Source organism: Hyperolius riggenbachi, chromosome 2, assembly GCF_040937935.1.
Source record: "Hyperolius riggenbachi isolate aHypRig1 chromosome 2, aHypRig1.pri, whole genome shotgun sequence".
NCBI lineage: Eukaryota > Metazoa > Chordata > Amphibia > Anura > Hyperoliidae > Hyperolius > Hyperolius riggenbachi.
This window is the reverse complement of record NC_090647.1, coordinates 568,151,635-568,173,939: the sequence shown is the minus strand read 5'-3', so window position 1 is coordinate 568,173,939 and position 22,305 is coordinate 568,151,635. Positions and strand designations below refer to the sequence as shown.

Below are 22,305 nucleotides of genomic sequence, written 5' to 3'. Positions count from 1 at the left end.
CCACACATGTGGTACCGCCGTACTCGGGAGAAGTAGTACAATGTGTTTTGGGGTGTATTTTTACACATACCCATGCTGGGTGGGAGAAATAACTCTGTAAATGGACAATTGTGTGTAAAAAAAATTAAAAAATTGTCATTTACAGAGATATTTCTCCCACCCAGCATGGGTATGTGTAAAAATACACCTCAAAACACATTGTACTACTTCTCCTGAGTACGGCAATACCACATGTGTGGCACTTTTTTGCAGCCTAACTGTGGTAAGGGGTCCAAAGTCCAATGAGCACCTTTAGGCTTTACAGGGGTGCTTACAATTTAGCACCCCCCAAAATGTCAGGACAGTAAACACACCCCACAAATGACCCCATTTTGGAAAGTAGACCCTTCAAGGTATTCAGAGAGGGGCATGGTGAGTCCGTGGCAGATTTCATTTTTTTTTGTCGCAAGTTAGAAGAAATGGAAACTTTTTTTTTTTTTTTGGTCACAAAGTGTCATTTTCCGCTTACTTGTGACAAAAATAATATCTTCTATGAACTCACTATGCCTCTCAGTGCATACTCTGGGATGTCTTCTTTCCAAAATGGGGTCATTTGGGGGGTATTTATACTATCCTGGAATTCTAGCCCCTCATGAAACATGACAGGGGGTCAGAAAAGTCATAGATGCTTGAAAATGGGAAAATTCACTTTTTGCACCATAGTTTGTAAACGCTATAACTTTTACCCAAACCAATAAATATACGCTGAATGGGTTTTTTTTTTATCAAAAACATGTTTGTCCACATTTTTCGCGCTGCATGTATACAGAAATTTTACTTTATTTGAAAACTGTCAGCACAGAAAGTTAAAAAATCATTTTTTTGCCAAAATTCATGTCTTTTTTGCTGAATATAATAAAAAGTAAAAATCGCAGGAGCAATCAAATAGCACCAAAAGAAAACTTTAGTGAGAAGAAAAGGAGCCAAAATTCATTTAGGTGGTAGGTTGTATGAGCGAGCAATAAACCGTGAAAGCTGCAGTGGTCTGAATGGAAAAAAAGTGGCCGGTCCTTAAGGGGTAGAAAGCCCTAGGTCCTCAAGTGGTTAAGACAACTCAATTCTTAGACTGAACTTTCTGATGTTCATACTTATTGCAACCAATTAGAATTGGAGAAAATTTCAGCACACTAGTGGTGGGTATTATGGGGTTAATTTATGGCCCGCATTATTTGCACACGCTCAGTAGCATTTGTAGCTATTTTGATAGGCATGATGAAACGTTGGTACTCCCGGCACAGGCTGTGTGTGGTCCTGAGTCGGGAGGAGAGATTTCCCCTGCGGTGTGCTGTGGGGAGGGGTCTCAGCGCCAGCGCTGCTTGTACAGTATTTCCAGCAGGAGGGCACAGGATGCAGGAGGGGAGATAGATTCCCTGCTGTGCGGGGGGACACTGCATATTGCTGGTAGAGTTCCCGGGGATGGCAGCCTCCGGCGGGAGAGCTTGTAGTGCAGACACAGAGTCAGGAGTCAGCGCTGCGCAGACACAGAGTCAGGAGTCAGCGCTGTGCAGACACAGGGTCAGGAGTCAGCGCTGCGCAGAGACAGAGTCAGCGCTGCGCAGACACTGAGTCAGGAGTCAGAGCTGCGCAGACACTGAGTCAGGAGTCAGAGCTGCGCAGACAAGAGTCAGGAGTCCGCGCTGCGCAGACAAGAGTCAGGAGTCAGCGTTTCCCAGACACAGAGTCAGGAGTCAGAGCTGCGCAGACACAGAGCATCCCCGCCACCTCTGTGCCTCGGTCTGCAGAACACACGGCCTGATGCTGCCACAGTAAGTAATAAGCCATGAGCTCTGCAGTCCCGGAGATGGACGCCGCACACAGAGGAACAGTCCAGGATCTCATCTACAAGCTGAACTTACATGAAGCTCTGATACTTTGTAACGATCTCATATCATTGCCCAGATCTTGTGGATGAGGAAGCAGAGAGGCGCCCGAGGTGAGCTGGAAATCTGCCAAGTAGCTAAATGTGGCTGCATCACGTGATTTCTTGTAACACACTAAGAAGGCAGGAAAGAGAAACGAACAACATGACGGCTATACAGTGTCACTCAGCATCTTACTGGCTGAGCAGGACATTGCACTCTATATGCACAACCCACTTGTATCAGTAAGCTGTAACATGATGTGGAAACATTATTGGTGTGCAGCTCACCAGGATCCACAGCCTGCTGAAATTCTCCCGTGGAATGGACAGAAAACACCAATAAAATGTAAGTACCGCATCTCACACACTGCAGAGATCCCATGCAATCTGCCCTACATATAGCCAGAGCACAATGATCTCTGTGCAATCGTTCACTGCCATCCCTATCCTGACCGGTGACTGATCGGTTAGGCGCGCTAAAATAACGTTATTACACGTATGATTCCAAATCGGTAAATTAGGCGCTGCCATAGACCGCAATGTAAATTGTGGCGTTGATGATGCCAACTACGTAATTTAGGTGCAGGGGCTGAAAACAGCACGGTGGGGTTCATCTGTTATACACCCGAAATGCATCTATCAGCTAAAGTAGTGGCAACACTCAGGCAAGGTGCCCAGAATTAGCGTAGAAGGTGCGGTTGAGTATAATGGCTGGGCGACCAGATACCAGTGCAGGCAGGGGTGTGTAAGCGGCAGATATCGGCAATCATGTCCAGCGGGAGTACAGCATTGGAAAACGGGGTTCTGCTATCATATAGACAAATGCCAGATCGGATATGGCGCCCGGCTACATAAGTGTTAGTTGTGGGTGAGGTAAGGTTAGTGTGAGGTATAGGACAAGATAAGGCAATAGCAGAATATCGGTAACATTACTAATATTCTACTATACTGCCGCCCACAACTGCGCTGCCAACACTAAGCCACAACCCACATTCAGGCACCACCCACAACTGTCCCACCCACACTAAGCCACTGTCACATTAAGCCACCACCCACACTAAGCCACTTCCCACAACTGCATCGGCAATACCAATCTACCACCCACATTTATATTGGTGCATGGTATTCACAGATGCAGCTGTGCATACACACCACAACTGCCACATTAAGCCACTACCCACACTAAAGGCAGCCATATACTGGTCGATTGCAAAAGATCGACCAGCAGATAGATCCCTCTGTGATAAAATCTGATCACAGCGGGATCTATTGGCTGCCTACACTGCAGGCCGATTTTGAATCGATTTCACTATGAAACCGATACACAATCTGTGGAGCTGCTGCAGCATTCATTACGGCCGGCGCAAGTCCCCCGGTCTCCGCTGTCTCTTCTCCGCTCTGGGCTTCAGCTTCACTTTACTTCCTGTCAGGGGAAGTTTAAACAGTAGAGGGCACTCTACTGTTTAAACTTCCTCCGACAGGAAGTAAGTGAAGCCAGCCGGTGCCCAGCGGGGACACGCGTCGGCGGAGCAGGTAATGTATTGCCGCTAGCGTCGGTCGTCGGACATTCGAACGCCGCTATCGACGCACTCCCGACCCGCCGGTGATCGAGCGAAATCTTCCGCATTGGACAGATTGACGGGATCTATTTTGGACGGAAATCAGTCGTATGGTCAACGTTGCGCATCGATTTCACAGCAGATTCCATCACAGTGATCAAATCTGCTGCGTATCGGCGGGATATCGAGTAAGTGTATGGGCACCTTAAGCCACCACCCACAACTGTGCTGCCCACATTAAGCCACTGTCACACTAAGCAAACACCCACAGTAAGCCACCGCCCACACTTAGCCACTACCCACACAGAGCCACCATCCTCAGCCACTGTCACACTAAGCCACCACCCACACTAAGCCACCACCTTTACTAAGCCGCTGTCACATTAAGCCACCGCCCACAACTGTGCCACCAACAATAAGCCACCGCCCACAGTTGCATCTGTGCATGGTGTTCACGGACGCAGCTGTGCATGCACACCACAACTGCCACACTAAGCCGCCACCCACAATAAGCTGGTGCCTACAACTGCACCTCCCACACGAAGGCACCACCCAAAAGTGCTTCAGAGTCCTTGCATATTTGCAGCCTTTGGTTAGTATAGAGGATTCCTGGTAGATCGGCTGTTGAATGAGCAGATGCAGCTCGCTGACTGTGCAGTATAACTGTGCAAATCAAAGCTACTTACCTGGAACTTCCTCCAGCCCCTGGAAGCCTACTCACAAGCATGCAACCGCAGCGCTCGGGCTCCTGTGACTGGGAGAGTTCTGCACAGGCACAGTACTTCTGCACCTGCGCAGATCGCTCCTGGAAACATGAGAGCGAGTAGCACAGCCGCGCTCGCAGATGCCTCAAACTGGTGTGGGTCAGCGGCTGTTACAGTGGGGAGGCTGACTTGGAGCAAAGGTGCGGCGAGGGACGTATAGGCTTGCAGAGGCTGGAGGAAGCCCCAGTAAGTAGATCTGATTTTTTTTTTTAATTTACCTGAAATTTCCTTTAAGTTATGTCACTGACTGTCCTCAAAGGAGGTCACAGTCTAATCCTACCATAGTCTAATGTCCTACCATAGTATTATTATGTATTTATATAGCACTGACATCTTCTGCAGCACTTTACAGAGTACATAGTCATGTCACTGACTGTCCTCAGAGGAGCTCACACTCTAATCCTACCATAGTTATAGTCTAATGTCCTACCATATTATTATTATGTAGTTATATAGCACTGACATCTTCTGCAGCACATTACAGAGTACATAGTCATGTCACTGACTGTCCTCAGAGGAGCTCACACTCTAATCCTACCATAGTCATAGTCTAATGTCCTACCATATTATTATTATGTAGTTATATAGCACTGACATCTTCTGCAGCACATTACAGAGTACATAGTCATGTCACTGACTGTCCTCAGAGGAGCTCACACTCTAATCCTACCATAGTCATAGTCTAATGTCCTACCATATTATTATGCATTTATATAGCACTGACATCTTCTGCAGCACTGTACAGAGTACATAGTCATGTCACTGACTGTCCTCAGAGGAGCTCACACTCTAATCCTACCATAGTCATAGTCTAATGTCCTACTATATTATTATTATGTATTTATATAGCACTGACATCTTCTGCAGCACTGTACAGAGTACATAGTCATGTCACTGACTGTCCTCAGAGGAGCTCACACTCTAATCCTACCATAGTCATAGTCTAATGTCCTCCCATATTATTATTATGTATTTATATAGTAGTAGCAGTAGGGTATTTAAAACTTCTTGTATTTATATAGCACTGACATCTTCTGCAGCAATTTACAGAGTACATATCATTGCTATGCTGATGACACCCAGCTATATTTGTCATTCAAACCTGGCGTCACAGACCCTACTCCACAAATAAACGCATGCTTAGCTGAGCTTCAAGAGTGGATGAATAATAATTGGCTAAAACTTAATGCTGACAAAACTGAGGTTCTTGTTATCGAGGGCCAGGGCTCAACAGCAAAGCAGCCCCAGTCTCAACCAACACTGCTAAGGATAGGGAGCTCAGACCTGAACAACTCAGACTGTGTGCGCAGCCTGGGAGTACTGATTGATGGGAAATTAAGCTTCAGGAATCAAATCTCAGCTGTTGTGAAACATTCCTTCTTTCACCTAAGAAATATTTCAAGGATTAAACACCTAATTCCTTCAGAGGATCTTCCAACCCTAGTTCATACCTTCGTCACATCAAGGTTAGACTACTGCAACGTCCTCTACACAGGCCTGCATAAGAAAGACTTACGCCGCCTGCAATTAGTACAGAATGCCGCCGCAAGGCTGTTAACGAGCCAACCCCGCCATTGCCACATAACACCAACCCTGAGCTCACTCCACTGGCTACCGATAAAATGGAGAATTCTGTTTAAGATTGGCTTACTGACATTCAAATCCTTGCACAATCTGGGCCCTGGATACCTGAAGTACTTGTTGCAACTACATCCCCCCCCCCCCCCCCCCACAATCTTAGATCAAAATGACGTAACACCTTGGTCACCCCCAGAGTCCACCTCAAAACCTTTGGAGACAGAGCCTTTTGTCATGCTGCCCCTACACTTTGGAACTCACTGCCACACCCAATCAGGACAGCTCCATCCCTGGAAGCATTTAAGTCTAAACTGAAAACCTACCTCTTCAGTCTGGCATTCATGAACATCTGACCATCTCCTCTGTAACACAACCCAGCCTGCAACCCTGTATTAATCTGAGACACAGCTATGCGCTTTGAGTCCTATGGGAGAAAAGCGCTTTACAAATGTTATTGTATTGTATTGTACATAGTCATGTCACTGACTGTCCTCAGAGGAGCTCACACTCTAATCCTGTAATAGTCTAATGTCCTACCATATTATTATTATGTATTTATATAGCACTGACATCTTCTGCAGCACTTTACAGAGTACATAGTCATGTCACTGACTGTCCTCAGAGGAGCTCACAATCTAATCCTACCATAGTCATAGTCTAATGTCCTACCATATTATTATTATGTAGTTATATAGCACTGACATCTTCTGCAGCACATTACAGAGTACATAGTCATGTCATTGACTGTCCTCAGAGGAGCTCACACTCTAATCCTACCATAGTCACAGTCTAATGTCCTACCATATTATTATTATGTATTTATATAGCACTGACATCCTCTGCAGCACATTACAGAGTACATAGTCATGTCACTGACTGTCCTCAGAGGAGCTCACACTCTAATCCTACCATAGTCACAGTCTAATGTCCTGCCATATTATTATTATGTATTTATAGAGCACTGACATCTTCTGCAGCACTGTACAGAGTACATAGTCATGTCACTGACTGTCCTCAGAGGAACTCACAATCTAATCTCTACCATAGTCACAGTCTAATGTCCCTACCATATTATTATTATGTATTTATAATATAGCACTGACATCTTCTGCAGCACATTACAGAGTACATAGTCATGTCACTGACTGTCCTCAGAGGAGCTCACACTCTAATCCTACCATAGTCATAGTCTAATGTCCTACCATATTATTATTATGTATTTATATAGCACTGACATCTTTGCAGCACTGTACAGAGTACATAGTCATGTCACTGACTGCCCTCAGAGGAGCTCACAATCTAATCCTACCATAGTCATAGTCTAATGTCCTACCATATTATTATAATGTATTTATATAGCACTGACATCTTCTGCAGCACTGTACAGAGTACATAGTCATGTCTCTGACTGTCCTCAGAGGAGCTCACACTCTAATCTTACCATAGTCATAGTCTAATGTCCTACCATATTATTATTATTATTATTATTATTATTATGTACAGTATATAGCACTGACATCGTCTGCTGCACTTTCATGCTGGGTTATTAAAACTTTGTTCATTCAAGGTTGGATCATTTGCAAGTTAAATACAATTGTAACTGAATTTTTTGCACTCCATTAACCAGGGCTTTGTCACTCTCAGTACACATGAATTGTTTTTGACGTCTTGGTGAACACAGGCTTAATGATCTTTGGCTGATGCTAATTATTGAACAAGCCTATTGAGCTGGTACATAGCTGCCCTGCCAGATCTCGCATCATGGCTTTGCCCCTTTCCACAGAACAGCACATAGTGATTAGTCTCTTTAATCAGTTTAGATTCTTTGATATAACTGAAGCCGCCACATGTGCCCCCCTGCATGTTAGCGTGCATGTGTAGGCACTGGTTTAAAAAGGAATGATTGCTTCTATAGCAGCAATTATTCATTTAAAGAGAACCCGTGGTGGGTTTTAAAAATCCTATTAGGACACAGAGGCAAGTGCTGTATACAATGAGCAGCCTCTGTGTCCTTACACACTGTCTCCAGGCTCCCCCGGGCTCTGCTGAACCCCATAAAAAAACACCAGGCTAGCGACACACAGATTGTCGCTAGCCTGCTATTTACCTTTAGGCTGCCATTCACTGCTGCTCCCCCGCCTCCTGCATAGCGCATCTCCCCCGCCTGCATCCCTTCCCTCCCCGCCTCTGTAAGCTGATTGGAAGGAGCTGACAGAGGCAGGGAGGGAAGGGACGCAGGCCGAGAGCCGCACTATACATGAAGCGGGGGAGCAGCAGTGACAGACAGCCTTCAGGTAAACAGCCGGCTAGCGACAATCTGTGTGTCGCTAGCCTGGTGGTTTTTTATGGGTTACAGCAGAGCCCGGGGGAGCCTGGAGACAGTGTGTAAGGACACAGAGGCTGCTCATTGTATACAGCACTTGCCTCTCTGTCCTAATAGGATTTTTCAAACCCGCCTCGGGTTCTCTTTAAAATGTAAAAAGTGTCACAATATAAAAAAAAGTGTTTTTTCCACCTGTGGTTAAATTTAAATAATTAACCCTTTGTGTCACCTTGCCATAAGATTCATGGACACCTGTAATGGCTGCTGCCCAAAGCAATGGGATGCGATCACTATGGCAACAGCTCGGGGACCCAACGTTATATAGATGCATTGCTGTGGTGTTGCTTAGCAATATATCTGCACCCTAGCGACTGCTACAGATGCACAGACCGGCAGTAATGGTATGCTACATTCTCATCTAGAAATGAAATTTGTCATATGCGGTATCATTTTAATGAGTACAGGACAAACAATGTATTTTGAGGTGTTTTGTAACCGTGGCTTTTGTCACGTGAAAATTAGGAAGGGTGAAAAAAAAAAAATTGGAAAAATATTACCCAAAGAAAGCCTAGATTGTCCCCAGTAGAAAATAGATAGATAGATAGATACGATTATGTGGTTTGTAAATTCAAATATGACGGAATGATGCAATGTTATAAGAAAAAAAACCCTATACAACTGAAAATAAAAACATGACTCTTTTCACTAATGTTCTATCAATTATCTGTACTATACGTACAATTCATTATATTATACTACTTTTTTTTTTTTTTTTTGCTTTGGTGTCACTTTAAGGCCTCTTTCACAGTAGGACATTAAAGTTGCACGTTAGAAAATGTTTTAACGTGGACTAACGCACAGCAATACAAAGTCTGTGCGACATTCACAGTGCACACGTTGCGTTGTGTGTAACGTGTAGCAATATTTAGAAAGTGCTGCATGCTGTGCGTTTAGCAATAAATCTGCTGCGTTATGTGTGTTGCACATGCTCAGTAATGTTTTTTTTTTATGTAACGCATGCGCCGTTTTCATCCATCACTGTGTGACGAAAACGGCGCACCAAACGCAGGGCTAAAGAAAGAACTATATCGTCCAAGTCATAGTCTTTCAATGCGTTGCATTAGAGGCACGTTATGCAACCTTAACGTCGCATCAAACGCAAAGTCCCACTGTGAAAGAGGCCTTAAGGCTCTGCTTTAAAATGTAACAAAGCAGACCAAAGATCTTTAGAAATTGATCAAATAGTGATTGCAGACGCCTGTAGACTCCAAAAATCATAATAGCATTGTGCAGGACCAGAAGCAGGGCCGCCCCGCCCATGAGGCGGGGTGAAACTTTTGCCTCAGGCGGCACTTCTGGGGGGGGGGGGGGGCGGCACCCGCCCGTCCGTAAGTGTGGGGGGCCGCCCGAGCTGGAGGGGATAGCGGGCAGGAAGGGGGTATTGGGCCTAGCGGCGGGGAGGGGGGTCGGACCCCCCCTCTCTCGCCTGGGTCCCCTGTCCTCCGCTCCCCTCCAGCTTTAAACAGTTACGTCGCTGGCTGCAGCTATAAGAGGCAACGAGCGGGGATCACTCACCTCTTCCTCGTTCCAGCGTGCGCTCCACTGACGTCACTTCCTGCGGCGTAGCAGGAAGTGACGTCAGTGGAGCGCACGCCTCAGGCGGCAAAAAGTCTAGGGCCGGGCCTGACCAGAAGGTGTGCAACATATCATCTCTGACCCCGCAACCTCTAACACTAAGCCTAGCACTGGCTTCTAAAGAGTGGGAAAACCTAGCAGGAACCCAATACCAGTGCAGGAGTACTTTATAGGCCGATTCAACCACCGCTATATTTATGGAAAATTTTGGAACTATTTTCCAGGTGTTCTCTCACTCTTTATTGGATTTGTGTCCATTTAAATCAGACTCCCATCTGGCAACATAGGTGTGTGTGTGTGTGTGTGTGTGTATATATATTTAGAGTTCTCTTAAGTTAGCCAATAAATGGTATCATCCTGATTCAGAACTCCTTGCTTTTACTGATGGATGACACGGTACAACACTCTCCTGGTTCTTGAGAAAATTGATTTTAAAAATACAAAGAAAAACTCATTTTTCTGAGTGAAAAAACATTTTTCTTTGCATATTTAAAATCAATTTTCTCAAAAACTACAAGGTATCCACTATTCTCCTTAAAGGGGAACTGAAGAGAGAGGTATATGGAGGCTGCCATGTTTATTTCCTTTTAAGCAATACCAGTTGCCTGGCAGCCCTGCTGATCCTCTGCCTCTAATACTATACAGTGTTCTCCCCAGAATTTATTTCCAGCCGGGTGGAATGAAATAGTTGCCGGGTGGCATGAAAAAGTAGCCGGGTGGGTTGAGATGAAAATGCAGGGCAACTCTGCTTACAGCATAGGAGGAGGTGAGGCGGTGAGCCGATGACAGCCGGGTGGTCACCAAATCCAGCCGGGTGGAGCACCCGGCTAAAAGAGCCTGGGGAGAACACTGACTATTAGCCATAACCCCTGAACAAGCATGCAGCAGATCAGGTGTTTCAGACTGTAAAGTCAGATCTGACAAGACTAGCTGCATACTTGTTTCTGGTGTTATTCAGATACTACTGCAGAGAAATAGACCAGCAGGGCTGCCAGGCAACTGGTATTGATTAAAAGGAAATAAATATGGCAGCCTCCGTATACCTCTTACCTCTGTTCCCCTTTAACATATGTAGCGTTTTTGGTAGCAATAGCAGGTATGGGAGCATTGCTATTCATCGCCAAAGTCCGAACAAAATTACGCATAAATTGCATGTAAATTCATGCGTAATTACTAATAATAATGCAAAGTCAATTGAATTAACATTTGTAATTACTGGTAATTATTATACCATAATTATTGTATAGTAATACATTATATAGTAATTATTTTGACATCTGAAGGTGATTTATGACCTGGCTTGGCTGGATTCCCACATGGTGAAGGAGGATAGCTCATCTGATAAGAACCTGTATACCTACAGCTTGTGCATATCAGTCCGAGCCCATAACTCTGCCGACAGCAGCTGTGGAGAATCCTGGAACCGGTCACCTAATGCTTCAGAAAGTGTGAGTCCGGCGTGAGCCAGTGGTGTGAGAGAGGGGGCACGGTGCACTGTCCTCTACGCTGTGCTGTTTCTAAGATCTTAAAGGGAATCTGAAATGAAAACAAACCTATAATATAATGATTTGTATGTGTAGTACAGCTAAGAAATAAAACATTAGGAGCAGAGACATCAGTCTAATACTGTTTCCAGTACAGGAAGAGTTCAGAAACTCCAGTTGTTATCTATGCAAAAGAGCCACTGATCTCTCCAGGACTTTCAAACTAGCAGAGAGCTCTGTCTGCTGAAACTTATCTCAAGTGTCTGTCACTGTATTTGTTTTTTTTTTCAGAGGACAGGTCAATAGTTCACTGGCCTGCTCTGTAAAATCATTTAGAATGCTGAGTAATGTGTAAACTGCAAATATTAGAGAATGATGCAATGTTATAAAAAAAAAAAAAAACACCTATTTAACTTAAAATAAAAATATGAGAATATTTTCTTTGCTGCTAATCTTCTAGTAATTATCCGTACTACACAACCAATTCATTATATCATCATTTTTTTTTCTTCACTTTAAATGACTAAATAAAGTTTAGAAATATTAGTCTGTACTGAGCAACTTTTTTTATATATCAACCGTACGGTAGAAAATAACCTCACGCGGTGAAACTGAGAAAATTATGTTATTCTATAAAGAGAAATTTAATGATTGTGAAGTTCATGCCAACCACAATCTAAAGAAGAAAAAAAAGAAAGAAAGGCAGAAAATGTTTTGCAGCAATAATAAAAATAAATAAAAACTCTGGTAGAGCATTACACAGCTAATAAGTGAACAGGTCAGTAACACCACTGGGTGTGAAGAGAGCACTCCAGACAGATATGCGGATTCTCTACATGTACCCATTACTGGTGCAGTTTTTAGTGAATGATCCTATTGATGATCAGATTTTTTCATAAACATACCTACCAACTTTTTGAGATGAGAAAAAGGGACACTTAAGCCACGCCCCTGCCACACCCCATGGCCACGCCCTCACCATGCCTCTAGTCACGCATACCATAAAGATTTCATAAGAAACATATGTTGTTTATAATTCAAACCACACTGGTCCTTTCTATCCTGGTTCATTTTCCTTCATAGTAACATTTTACAATTAGTAATATATCAATTTAAAGGATGAATAAAGTTTAGAGTCAGTCATACACATTTTTAGTATAGAAATATATATATTTACATAGAAAGAGGGACAAAGTCCTGAAAGAGGGACAAATGAGGAGGAAAGAGGGACAGAGGGACAGGGATCCCAAAGAGGGACTGTCCCTCCGAAAAAGGGACAGTTGGGAGCTATGCATAAGCTAGATAAGAGTGTGGGAAAGTAGGAGAAATGAAAGTAGCCAGTTCATTACTAGAAAATAAAATCGTATTTTGGTGATGGACGTGGCTAAATGCATACAAATGCAAGGGAGGAGCTAGTCATTAGTACAAATGCAAGGGAGGAGCTAGTCCTTAGTACAAATGCAAGGGAGGAGCTAGTCCTTAGTACAAATGCAAGGGAGGAGCTAGTCCTTAGTACAAATGCAAGGGAGGAGCTAGTCCTTAGTACAAATGCAAGGGAGGAGCTAGTCCTTAGTACAAATGCAAGGGAGGAGCTAGTCATTAGTACAAATGCAAGGGAGGAGCTAGTCCTTAGTACAAATGCAAGGGAGGAGCTAGTCATTAGTACAAATGCAAGGGAGGAGCTAGTCATTAGTACAAATGCAAGGGAGGAGCTAGTCCTTAGTACAAATGCAAGGGAGGAGCTAGTCATTAGTACAAATGCAAGGGAGGAGCTAGTCATTAGTACAAATGCAAGGGAGGAGCTAGTCATTAGTACAAATGCAAGGGAGGAGCTAGTCATTAGTACAAATGCAGTAAATGAAATGAGACAGAGAGAGAAAGAGAGAGGAACAGAGGGGCTGGTAATGTTAAATATTATATTTTGCTATTGTAATTTCAACAACCAATACTTTTCTTATGTATCTTGATATAAAAACATTAGGCAAACCATTACTCACATGCTGAAAAATTTGATTTTCAGACAGACTAAACATCCAACCACTGAGAAATAAAAGTTATCGGTAATACTTTGTGGATTAATACTCATGTTTCATATGTGTGAATTCATAACGCTTTACTGAATGCAAATATGCAATCCATATATTGATAGGACTTGTGGGCACGTAGAAATCACCCTAAAGGTAGCCATACACTGGTCGATTTGCCATCAGATCGACCAACAGACAGATCCCGCTCTGATCGAATCTGATCAGAGAGGGATTGTATGGCTGCCTTTACTGCAAACAGATTGTGAACCGATTTCAGCCTGAATCTGATTCAACATCTGTGAAGCTGACGCTGACCCCCCACATACATTACCTGATCCGGACGGCGTGAGTCCTCTGGTCTCCGCTGTCTTCTTCTCTGCGCTCGGCTCCTCCAGCTTCACTTCACTTCCTGTTGGAACCCAGCAGAGAAGGAGCAGCGGTGACAGCGGGGACTCGCGCCGGCGGAGCAGGTAATGTATTGTCACTAGCGTCGGTCGTCGGAGATTCGAACGGCGCTATCAACGCACTCCCGACCCGCCGGCGATCGAGTAAAATCTTCCGCACAGACTGATCGACGGGAACAATCGATTTTGAACGGAAATTGATCGTTCGGTCATTGGACAATCTTCACTATTTTCTGTTTTCTGCTTATTTCTATACAACCAATCCTCTGTTCAACTGCTAGATAACTTTTGGCATTTTCTCTGTATATGTTTGTGTATAGTTTATTAATGAATTAATGATTTAAAGAAACACTGAAGCGAAAAAAAAAATGATGATATCATGAATTGGTTGTGTAGTAGGGGTAATTACTAGAACATTGGTAGCAAAAAAAACATTCTCATATTTTTATTTTTAGTTACCGTATACAGCTTTTTTTTTTGTTATAACATTGCATCATTCTCTAATATTTGCAGTTTACACACTACTCGGCATTCTACAGGCCCTACAAGTTTTTGCAGAACAGGCCTCTCCTGAACTGTTCTCTGCAAAGGAAAACACAATACAGCTGAGATAACCTAATCAGAAGTCAGAGAGCTCAATGGCTATTTGCATAGATAACTGGAGTTTTTTAACTCTTCCTGTACTGGAAACAAATATTAGACTTATGTCTCTGCTCCTAATGCTTTATTTCTTAGCTGTACCACACAACCAATTCATTATATCATATTTGTTTTTTTTTGCTTCAGTGTCTCTTTAATCGTTCCAGTTTTGCCCTTGCTGCCTAATTATTCTGATCCATGCTAGAACTCTCCGTCCTCAGAAGAGACACACTACCACGTTGTTTTATCTTTACCTTATATATTGTTTAGTTTGGCTAGTTAGGTTGCAGATAAACTTTTCTTCCTTTTCGGAATAGCTAGCTCCGAGGTCTCTCCACCTCATTTCAATCTGGAGAGTGGTGGCAGCAACATACCCGATTTCTAGCATGAAATCGATAATTGCAACAGATTGTACATACAATCGAGATTGTATTACAGTGGGATGCAAAAGTTTGGGCAACCTTGTTAATCGTCATGATTTTCCTGTATAAATTGTTAGTTGTTACGATAAAAAATGTCAGGTAAATATATCCTATAGGAGACACACACAGGGATATTTGAGAAGTGAAATGAAGTTTATTGGATTTACAGAAAGTGCGCAATAATTGTTTAAACAAAATTAGGCAGGTGTATAAATTTGGGCACCACAAAAAAGAAATAAAATCAATATTTAGTAGATCCTCCTTTTGCAGAAATTACAGCCTCTAAACGCTTCCTGTAGGTTCCACTGAGAGTCTGGATTCTGGTTGAAGGTATTTTGGACCATTCCTCTTTACAAAACATCTGTAGTTTATTCAGGTTTGATGGCACCACAGCTTTAACTCACACCACAGATTTTGAATTATATTCAGGTCTGGGGACTGAGATGTCCATTCCAGAACATTGTACTTGTTCCTCTGCATGAATGCCTTAGTGGATTTTGAGCAGTGTTTAGGGTCGTTGACTTGTTGAAAGATCCAACCCCGGCACAGCTTCTGCTTTGTCACTGATTCCTGGACATTGGTCTCCAGAATCTGCTGATACTGAGTACTGAGTGATACTGAGTGCAACCATATTTTACTGTAGGTAGCAGATGTTTTCTTGGAATGCTGTGTCCTTTTTCCTCCATGCATAACTCCTCTTGTTATGCCCAAATAACTCAATTTTAGTTTCCTCAGTCCACAGCACCTTATTCCAAAATGAAGCTGGCTTGTCCAAATGTGCTTTACCATATTTAAGCGTCTCTGTTTGTGCTGTGGGCAGAGAAAAGGCTTCCTCTGCATCACTTTCACATACAGCATCTCCTTGTGTAAAGTGCGCATAACGGTTGAACGATGCACAGTGACTCCATCTGCAGCAAGATAATGTTGTAGGTCTAGGTGGTGCTAGTCTGTGGGTTGACTCTGACTGTTCTCACCATTCGTCGCTTCTGATTTTTCTTGGTCTGCCACTTCAAGCCTTAACTTGAACTGAGCCTGTGCTCTTCCATTTCCTCAATGTGTTCCTCACTGTGGAAACAGACAGCTGAAATCTCTGAGACAGTTTTCTGTATCCTTCCCCTAAACCATGATAGTGAACAATCTTTTTCTTCAGGTCATTTGAGAGTTGTTTGGAGACCCCCATGTTGCTACTCTTCAGAGAAAATTAAAAGAGGATGGAAACTTACAACTGATCCTCTTAAATACGCTTTCTTATAATTGGATTCACCTGTGTATGTAGGTCAGAGGTCACTGAGCTTACCAAGCCAATTTGAGTTCCAATAATTAGTTCTAAAGGTTTTGGAATCAATAAAATGACAACAGTGCCCACATTTATGCACCTGCCTAATTGTATTTAAACAATTATTGTGCACTTTCTGTAAACCTAATGAACTTCATTTCACTTCTCAAATATCACTGTGTGTGTCTCCTATGACTTTTTTTTATCGTAACAGCCAACGATTTATACAGGAAAATCATGAAGATTTACAAGGTTGCCCAAACTTTCGCATCCCACTGTATGTATGGGCACATCATCCGGTCTTAAACGTTTACTTTGCTTACAGTACAGTCACCTTCAGAAGCCCCTAGTGGATGGGACCTGAATGGCAACTGTGGCATAGTAAGACGGTTGGTGGGTGTTGTAACAATCACTACAGGAATGTAGGTTTACATAAAAAGATTCTGGTGTAATTATTTCAGTGAGGGGTAACTGTTATAAATCTATACTGTGGCTAAATGTGGTCTAGAAACCCGTATAACCGAGTCTGGGCGAGTTATACATGTCTTTCCTCCAATCAGAGAGTTGAATGAGGTGTAGTTAATAACATGAGACTCTGCACCTAATTTCTGGAATTTAGGGGGCGGAGCATAAACAGAAATTTAAGGGGGTGGAGCAGAAATCTAGGAATTTAGGGGGTGGGCTAGAGACACATGAATTTAGGGGCGGGGCAGAGACACAGGAAGGTCACATGAATGTAACATTATAATTTGCAGTCTTTCATCTATTTGCTGAAGCTGGGTGTAAAGTGTGACACATTTACTATTCCTTATAATTAAATATGTCATTACATATCGGTCACAAACATTAGAACTGACATTTAAAACTATTTCTCTGCCATGAGCCGACCCTAGTTCAAAGAGCTGTTCACATCTCTAGCAGACATCCTGGCTTCAAAGACTCTTATCGGAACTGTACACACCCAACTGCTTCCACCAACTGCAGCTGAGCCTCAGGCAACTCACAACTTAAAGGGACACTTAAGTCAAACAAAAAAAATGAGTTTTACTCACCTGGGGCTTCCAATAGCCCCCTGCAGCTGTCCGGTGCCCTCGCCGTCTCCCTCCGATCCTCCTGGCCCCACCGGCAGCCACTTCCTGTTTCGGTGACAGGAGCTGACAGGCTGGGGACGCAAGAGATTCTTCGCGTTCCTGGCCACAATAGCGCCATCTATGCTGCTATAGCATATATCATATACCATACAGCAGCATAGAGGGTGCTAATGTGTCTGGGAACGCGAAGAATCACTCGCGTCCCCAGCCTGTCAGCTCCTGTCACCGAAACAGGAAGTGGCTGCTGGCGGGGCCAGGAGGATCGGAGGGAGACGGCGAGAACACCGGACAGCTGCAGGGGGCTATTGGAAGCCCTAGGTGAGTAAAACTCATTTTTTTTGTTTGACTTAAGTGTCCCTTTAATAATTTCCTTATAATTTCCTAGTTTCTAGGCTTTTTAGGATGATCCAAGGGTGCTAGCAGCACCGGTTTCCAGTGTCGGACTGGGCGCTGGGAGAGCTGAGGAAATCCACTTGCTGGCCAAGAAGCAGTAATCAGGTCAGGTGTTGCTGCTCACAGTGAAGACTTGCTGCAGGTTTCTATTGGGAGTGATAACACAGGGTTACTGCTGCTTGGCCAGTAGGTGGATTTCCTCACAGTGAAGACTTGCTGCAGGTTTCTATTGGGAGTGATAACACAGGGTTACTGCTGCTTGGCCAGCAGGTGGTTTCCTCAGTTTTTTCACCTCCCAGTCCAACACTGCTGGTTTTTCAGAGGTTAGTAAAATCTGCTTGATGCACAACCTGACCGAGTCTCACTCAAAGTGCTATGGAGCAAATCATGTTCACAGTCATGCTTTGAAGTTTCACATTCATATTTGATATCTGGGGATTGTTGTACTGAATATAAATAAATCCATTTCTTAAAGGGAACCCGAGGTGAGAGGAATATGGAGGCTGCCGTATTGATTTCCTTTTAAACAATACCAGTTGCCTGGCATCCTGATGATCCTGTGTCTCCAATACTTTTAGCCATAGCCCCTGAACAAGCATGCAGATAAGGTGCTCTGTCTCTGTTTGTACTGGATTAGCCATATGCTTGTTCCAGGGTTTTGACTCAGACACTACATATGCCAGAAGATGAACAAGACTGTCAGGCAACTGGCATTGTTTGCAAGGAAATAAATATGGCAGCCTCCATATCAATCTCTCCTCGGGTTCCCTTTAACATGACCTACAGGCACTCAGAGACTACAAAAGCAGGAATACTGCAAGCTTTTCGCTCTCTGGGGCAAGAACTGCCCCCTGTTCCAATTACACAAGGCTGGACTTTTCATAGTTACTTCCAGCTGGAGAATGGAGTAAAACCCAGGGACATACATGGTCCAGGGTCCTTTGTTGTCCAACTATTGTTGAATTTCCATCCATCGACAGGCCAGCAGGACACTGGCCACAACGCCTAAGGCCTCGTTCACATCAGGGACGTTTCTGTGCGCTTTCCACAGCGCACTGCCCTGTGCGATCAGCAAGGTATTCATTTTTCCATGTAACTAAATGTAGCTGGTTCACATCTATGCGCTGCGCTGAGCAGCGTTACAGAAACGTAGTGTTGCATGCATTTCTGTGCGCTGAGCTGGAAAGCGCACAGCAATGCAAGTGAATGGGTCCGCTTTTTTAGCGCATAGAAGCGCGTACAAGCGCATAGAAGCGCATGCGTTTTTTACCCCTAATTGGAGAAAAAAATACATTTACATACAAAAACAAAGTTTTATTGACAACTGCTGCTGCTACAACAAGCAAAACGTGCTTTAAAGAAGCGCAGCGCAACGCATAGAAACGCGGACTAAAGCGCGCACAAGCGCATGCGTTTTTTACCCTGCGCTTTAACACGTTTTTCAGCGCAGCAGATGTGAACGAGGCCATAGTTTGGATTACTTCAGTGCAAAGACTTCATTGCTTACTGGGCTTACTTATTGGACTTACTGGACCACACACGGTATTTTGAACTTTCAAACATTCTACTATAATTCCTCATCACTTGCGTATCCTTTTCAACCAATCTCGCTTGAAAATGAAGGTAAGAAAACGAGAGCCCAATATAGTGTAGTATTTCAGTAAATTAGGTAGATTGTAATAAAAGCAACAAAGGTTATACTCACAAACGTGGGTTACCACACAGGCAACCACTGCAATGGCAGGCGGGGAGAATTAGAACCTGACCCCACTCGGGATTAAGAAGTCGCTCTCTGTAGATAGGAAAAGTATGGGGATGCACCCCTCCACCAAGGGTGGACTAGACTGAGTACAGAATTTTGAACAGAGGCACCAACAAGATTAAAAAACATCTAAAAAAAAGTTTAAAAGGGGGGAAGTTTTAGTGGACTTACCTCCCTTGTAGATAAACAGACTGAAAGCCGTTATTTTAAACAAAATGTTATTTTGTTGGATGCATCCATTGAATTTATTGGAGCATCCAATAAATGTTACTTTGTTTAAAATAACAGCTTTCAGTCTGTTAGGGCCCTTTTACACTTCATCAGCTGCTCTCAGTTAAAACGGAAAGAAAACGGATTTTCAAAGTAATGCCCATGTTTTCCTATGGCCTCTTTTACACTTAAAGGGACTCCGAGCTCAGCAAAAAAATGAAAGTTGTACTCACCTGGGGCTTTCTCCAGCCCAGTGCTGGTCGGGAGGTCCCACGACGGCGTCCTGGCTCCTCTCCAAGTCCCCGCTCCGGAATGGCTGACCGGCCGCAGCCCGGGCGACACTTGGCCGAGTGTCGGGCTGCTCCTTCCACGTATGACACGGCTGACGTCACACGCCGGCCGCCTCACGTCATGCCGGCGTGGCAGTACGGCGCATGCGTGCTTTAAACGCGCATGCGCAGTACTGCCACGCCGGCCGCAGTGATGACGTGAGGCGGTCGGCGTGTGACGTCAGCCGTGTCATACGCGGAAGGAGCAGCCCGGGCGACACTCGGCCGAGTGTCGCCCGGGCTGCGGCCGGTCAGCCATTCCGGAGCGGGGAGAAGGAGAGGAGCCAGAACGCCGTCGTGGGACCTCCCAACCAGCACTGGGCTGGAAAAAGTCCCGGGTGAGTACAACTTTCATTTTTTGCTGAGCTCGGAGTCCCTTTAACGCATTTTAACTAAAATCTTCCCAATGCACTGCTATGGAAAAAACGCATACCAACGCGCATTAACTGCGAGTGGGGGTAAGTCCACTAAAACTTCCCCCTTTTTTAAAACATTTTAGACGTTTTTATTCTTGTTGGCGCCTCTGTTCAAATGTCTGTACTTTTCAACCAATCTGTTCAGCTGCCAGATATATTTATTTGGGCCAGAGCTAATGTATATTTTTTGTGTATAGGTTTATAATAAACAAACAATTTGATCATTCCAGTTTTGCCCTTGTTATCTGACCATTCTGATCTATGCTATGATCTCCTTGGCACATATGCAATTCACTACTTCTCCTGAGTTTTCTGCTAGGGGATATTTTCACCATAAAACGCCTTTTAAGCCACCAGTGAGCAAGAAAATACTGAAAATACATTTGATGGTACTTTTTCATGAACTTTTGGGTACTTTTTCAATTGTAAAATGCTTAAAAGTTATTTTAAAGAAAACATGAAAATTCTCATAGGAGAAAAAGGTAATTGCATATGGCCACGTCCTCACACTGAGACACACTACCGCATTGTCTTATTTTTATAAATTGTCGATTTGGCTAGTTACATTGCAATTATCTGTTTTCTTCCTTTTAGCTTTCGAGGTCTCTCTATCTCATGAATCTAGAGAGTGGTGTGGCAGTATTACCCTCGATTTCCAGCGCAAAATCGATAATTGTATTTTTCCGATTGTACATACAAACAAGATTGTATCATGTATGGGCACACTGACCAACCTTAAACGTTTACTGTGCTCACAGTGGATTCACCTCCAGAAGTCTCTAGTGGATGAGACCTGTATGGCAACTGCTGCATAGTACGTTAGTATGCTATAGTTATGTGCGCTGTTTGCATAGCAACGCACACTCCTTTAAATACCGCCCACTGCTGTGATGTATCACAACTGCGTTACTTCGCTAGCGAGGCCGCTACTATGTTTATTGAAATAGTTACTATGTAATTAGTAACTATTTCAATTAACATAATAGTGAAGTGTCCTGATACTTCACAGCAGTGGGTGGCATTTAAAGTAGGGTGCGTTGCTATGTGAACAGCGTGTGTAACTAAGGAAGGCACCCTATGCTGCTCGACCGCACGTAGCGTGCCTCTCTGAATTTAGCTTGTGATGCTGTTATGTAGCTATAGCAGCGCAGCTTCCTGAATCAGCCCCAAAGTGCCTGTGACATTATAAAGCATGACTGAGTGATGACACATTTAGTCTGATGGAAACACAGCTATAAATGGAAGCACTGAGTGCTTTGAGGAGGCTGAGCAACTGTCAGGGTGGGGGAGATAAGTGAACTGGTCTGAGGAGGCGGAGCCACTGTGGGGGAGATAAGTGAAAAATAATTTGCAGCAGATTCGACCATCAGATAGATTTCTGTCAGGTGCCTGTCAGGTTGAATCTGACAGGAATCTATCTGATGTGTGCCACACACTAGGAACAGATTTCCAATAGATTTCAGAATTAAATCTATTGGAGATCTATCTAAATGCAATATTGGACCATTACATCCAATGCAACTCTATGGGCCATCGATCTGCTGCCAGCAGCAGGAGCACCTAGATTTTCCATCCTTTCAGATAGCTCAAATCCATAAAAATCGGCCATAAATCGATCGATAGATTTGATAGAATTGATTTCTGATCGACCAATCGATTCTATAGAATCGATCAATGGCTGAAATTGACCAGTGTATGAGCCCCTTTAGGATGGGGGGAGATAAGTGAACTGCAGATTCTCTCATCACTCTCCATCCAGTTATAACATCAGAGCTTCTCACCTGCAGCACGTCTGCCTGCAACCAGAACTGAAAGAGGTTTCATATATGACATTCAAATGACTTCTCCTTTCATTTCTAATTCAGAGACAAGGGGAAGTTCCCAGCTCGGTTTACAGTAAAGAGAAATCCTGAAAACCCTTCCTATAAGTCAGAACACCTCTATTTGTAAGGCCTGTTCTACCCTGCCACACCTGCTGGTGGCGCTGCACGTTGGATTGCCTACACTTCCTCTGTCTGCCAGCAGGTGGCCGTCTGATAACCCTCTGGAGCAGGGGTGTCAGATTTCAATCAGAGAAGGGCCCAAATGTGAAA

The 22,305-nt window shown here is 43.9% G+C and overlaps 1 protein-coding gene across 2 annotated transcripts in view; it reads left to right on the top strand.

The window, feature by feature from the left end:
* Positions 1–2,038: 2,038 nt before the first annotated feature.
* The window catches only part of LOC137545187 (V-set domain-containing T-cell activation inhibitor 1-like), a 45,395-nt gene continuing 25,128 nt past the window's right edge, over positions 2,039–22,305 (top strand). Inside the window, exons 1-2 of one of the 2 annotated variants that reach the window (XM_068266305.1) lie at positions 2,039–2,246; positions 11,043–11,207. In XM_068266305.1, coding sequence (XP_068122406.1) covers positions 11,194–11,207 — 14 coding nt within the window. In that variant the 5' untranslated portion in view covers positions 2,039–2,246; positions 11,043–11,193. The remainder of the gene's footprint in view (positions 2,247–11,042; positions 11,208–22,305) is intronic. The other variant, XM_068266306.1, reaches the window with a different exon arrangement.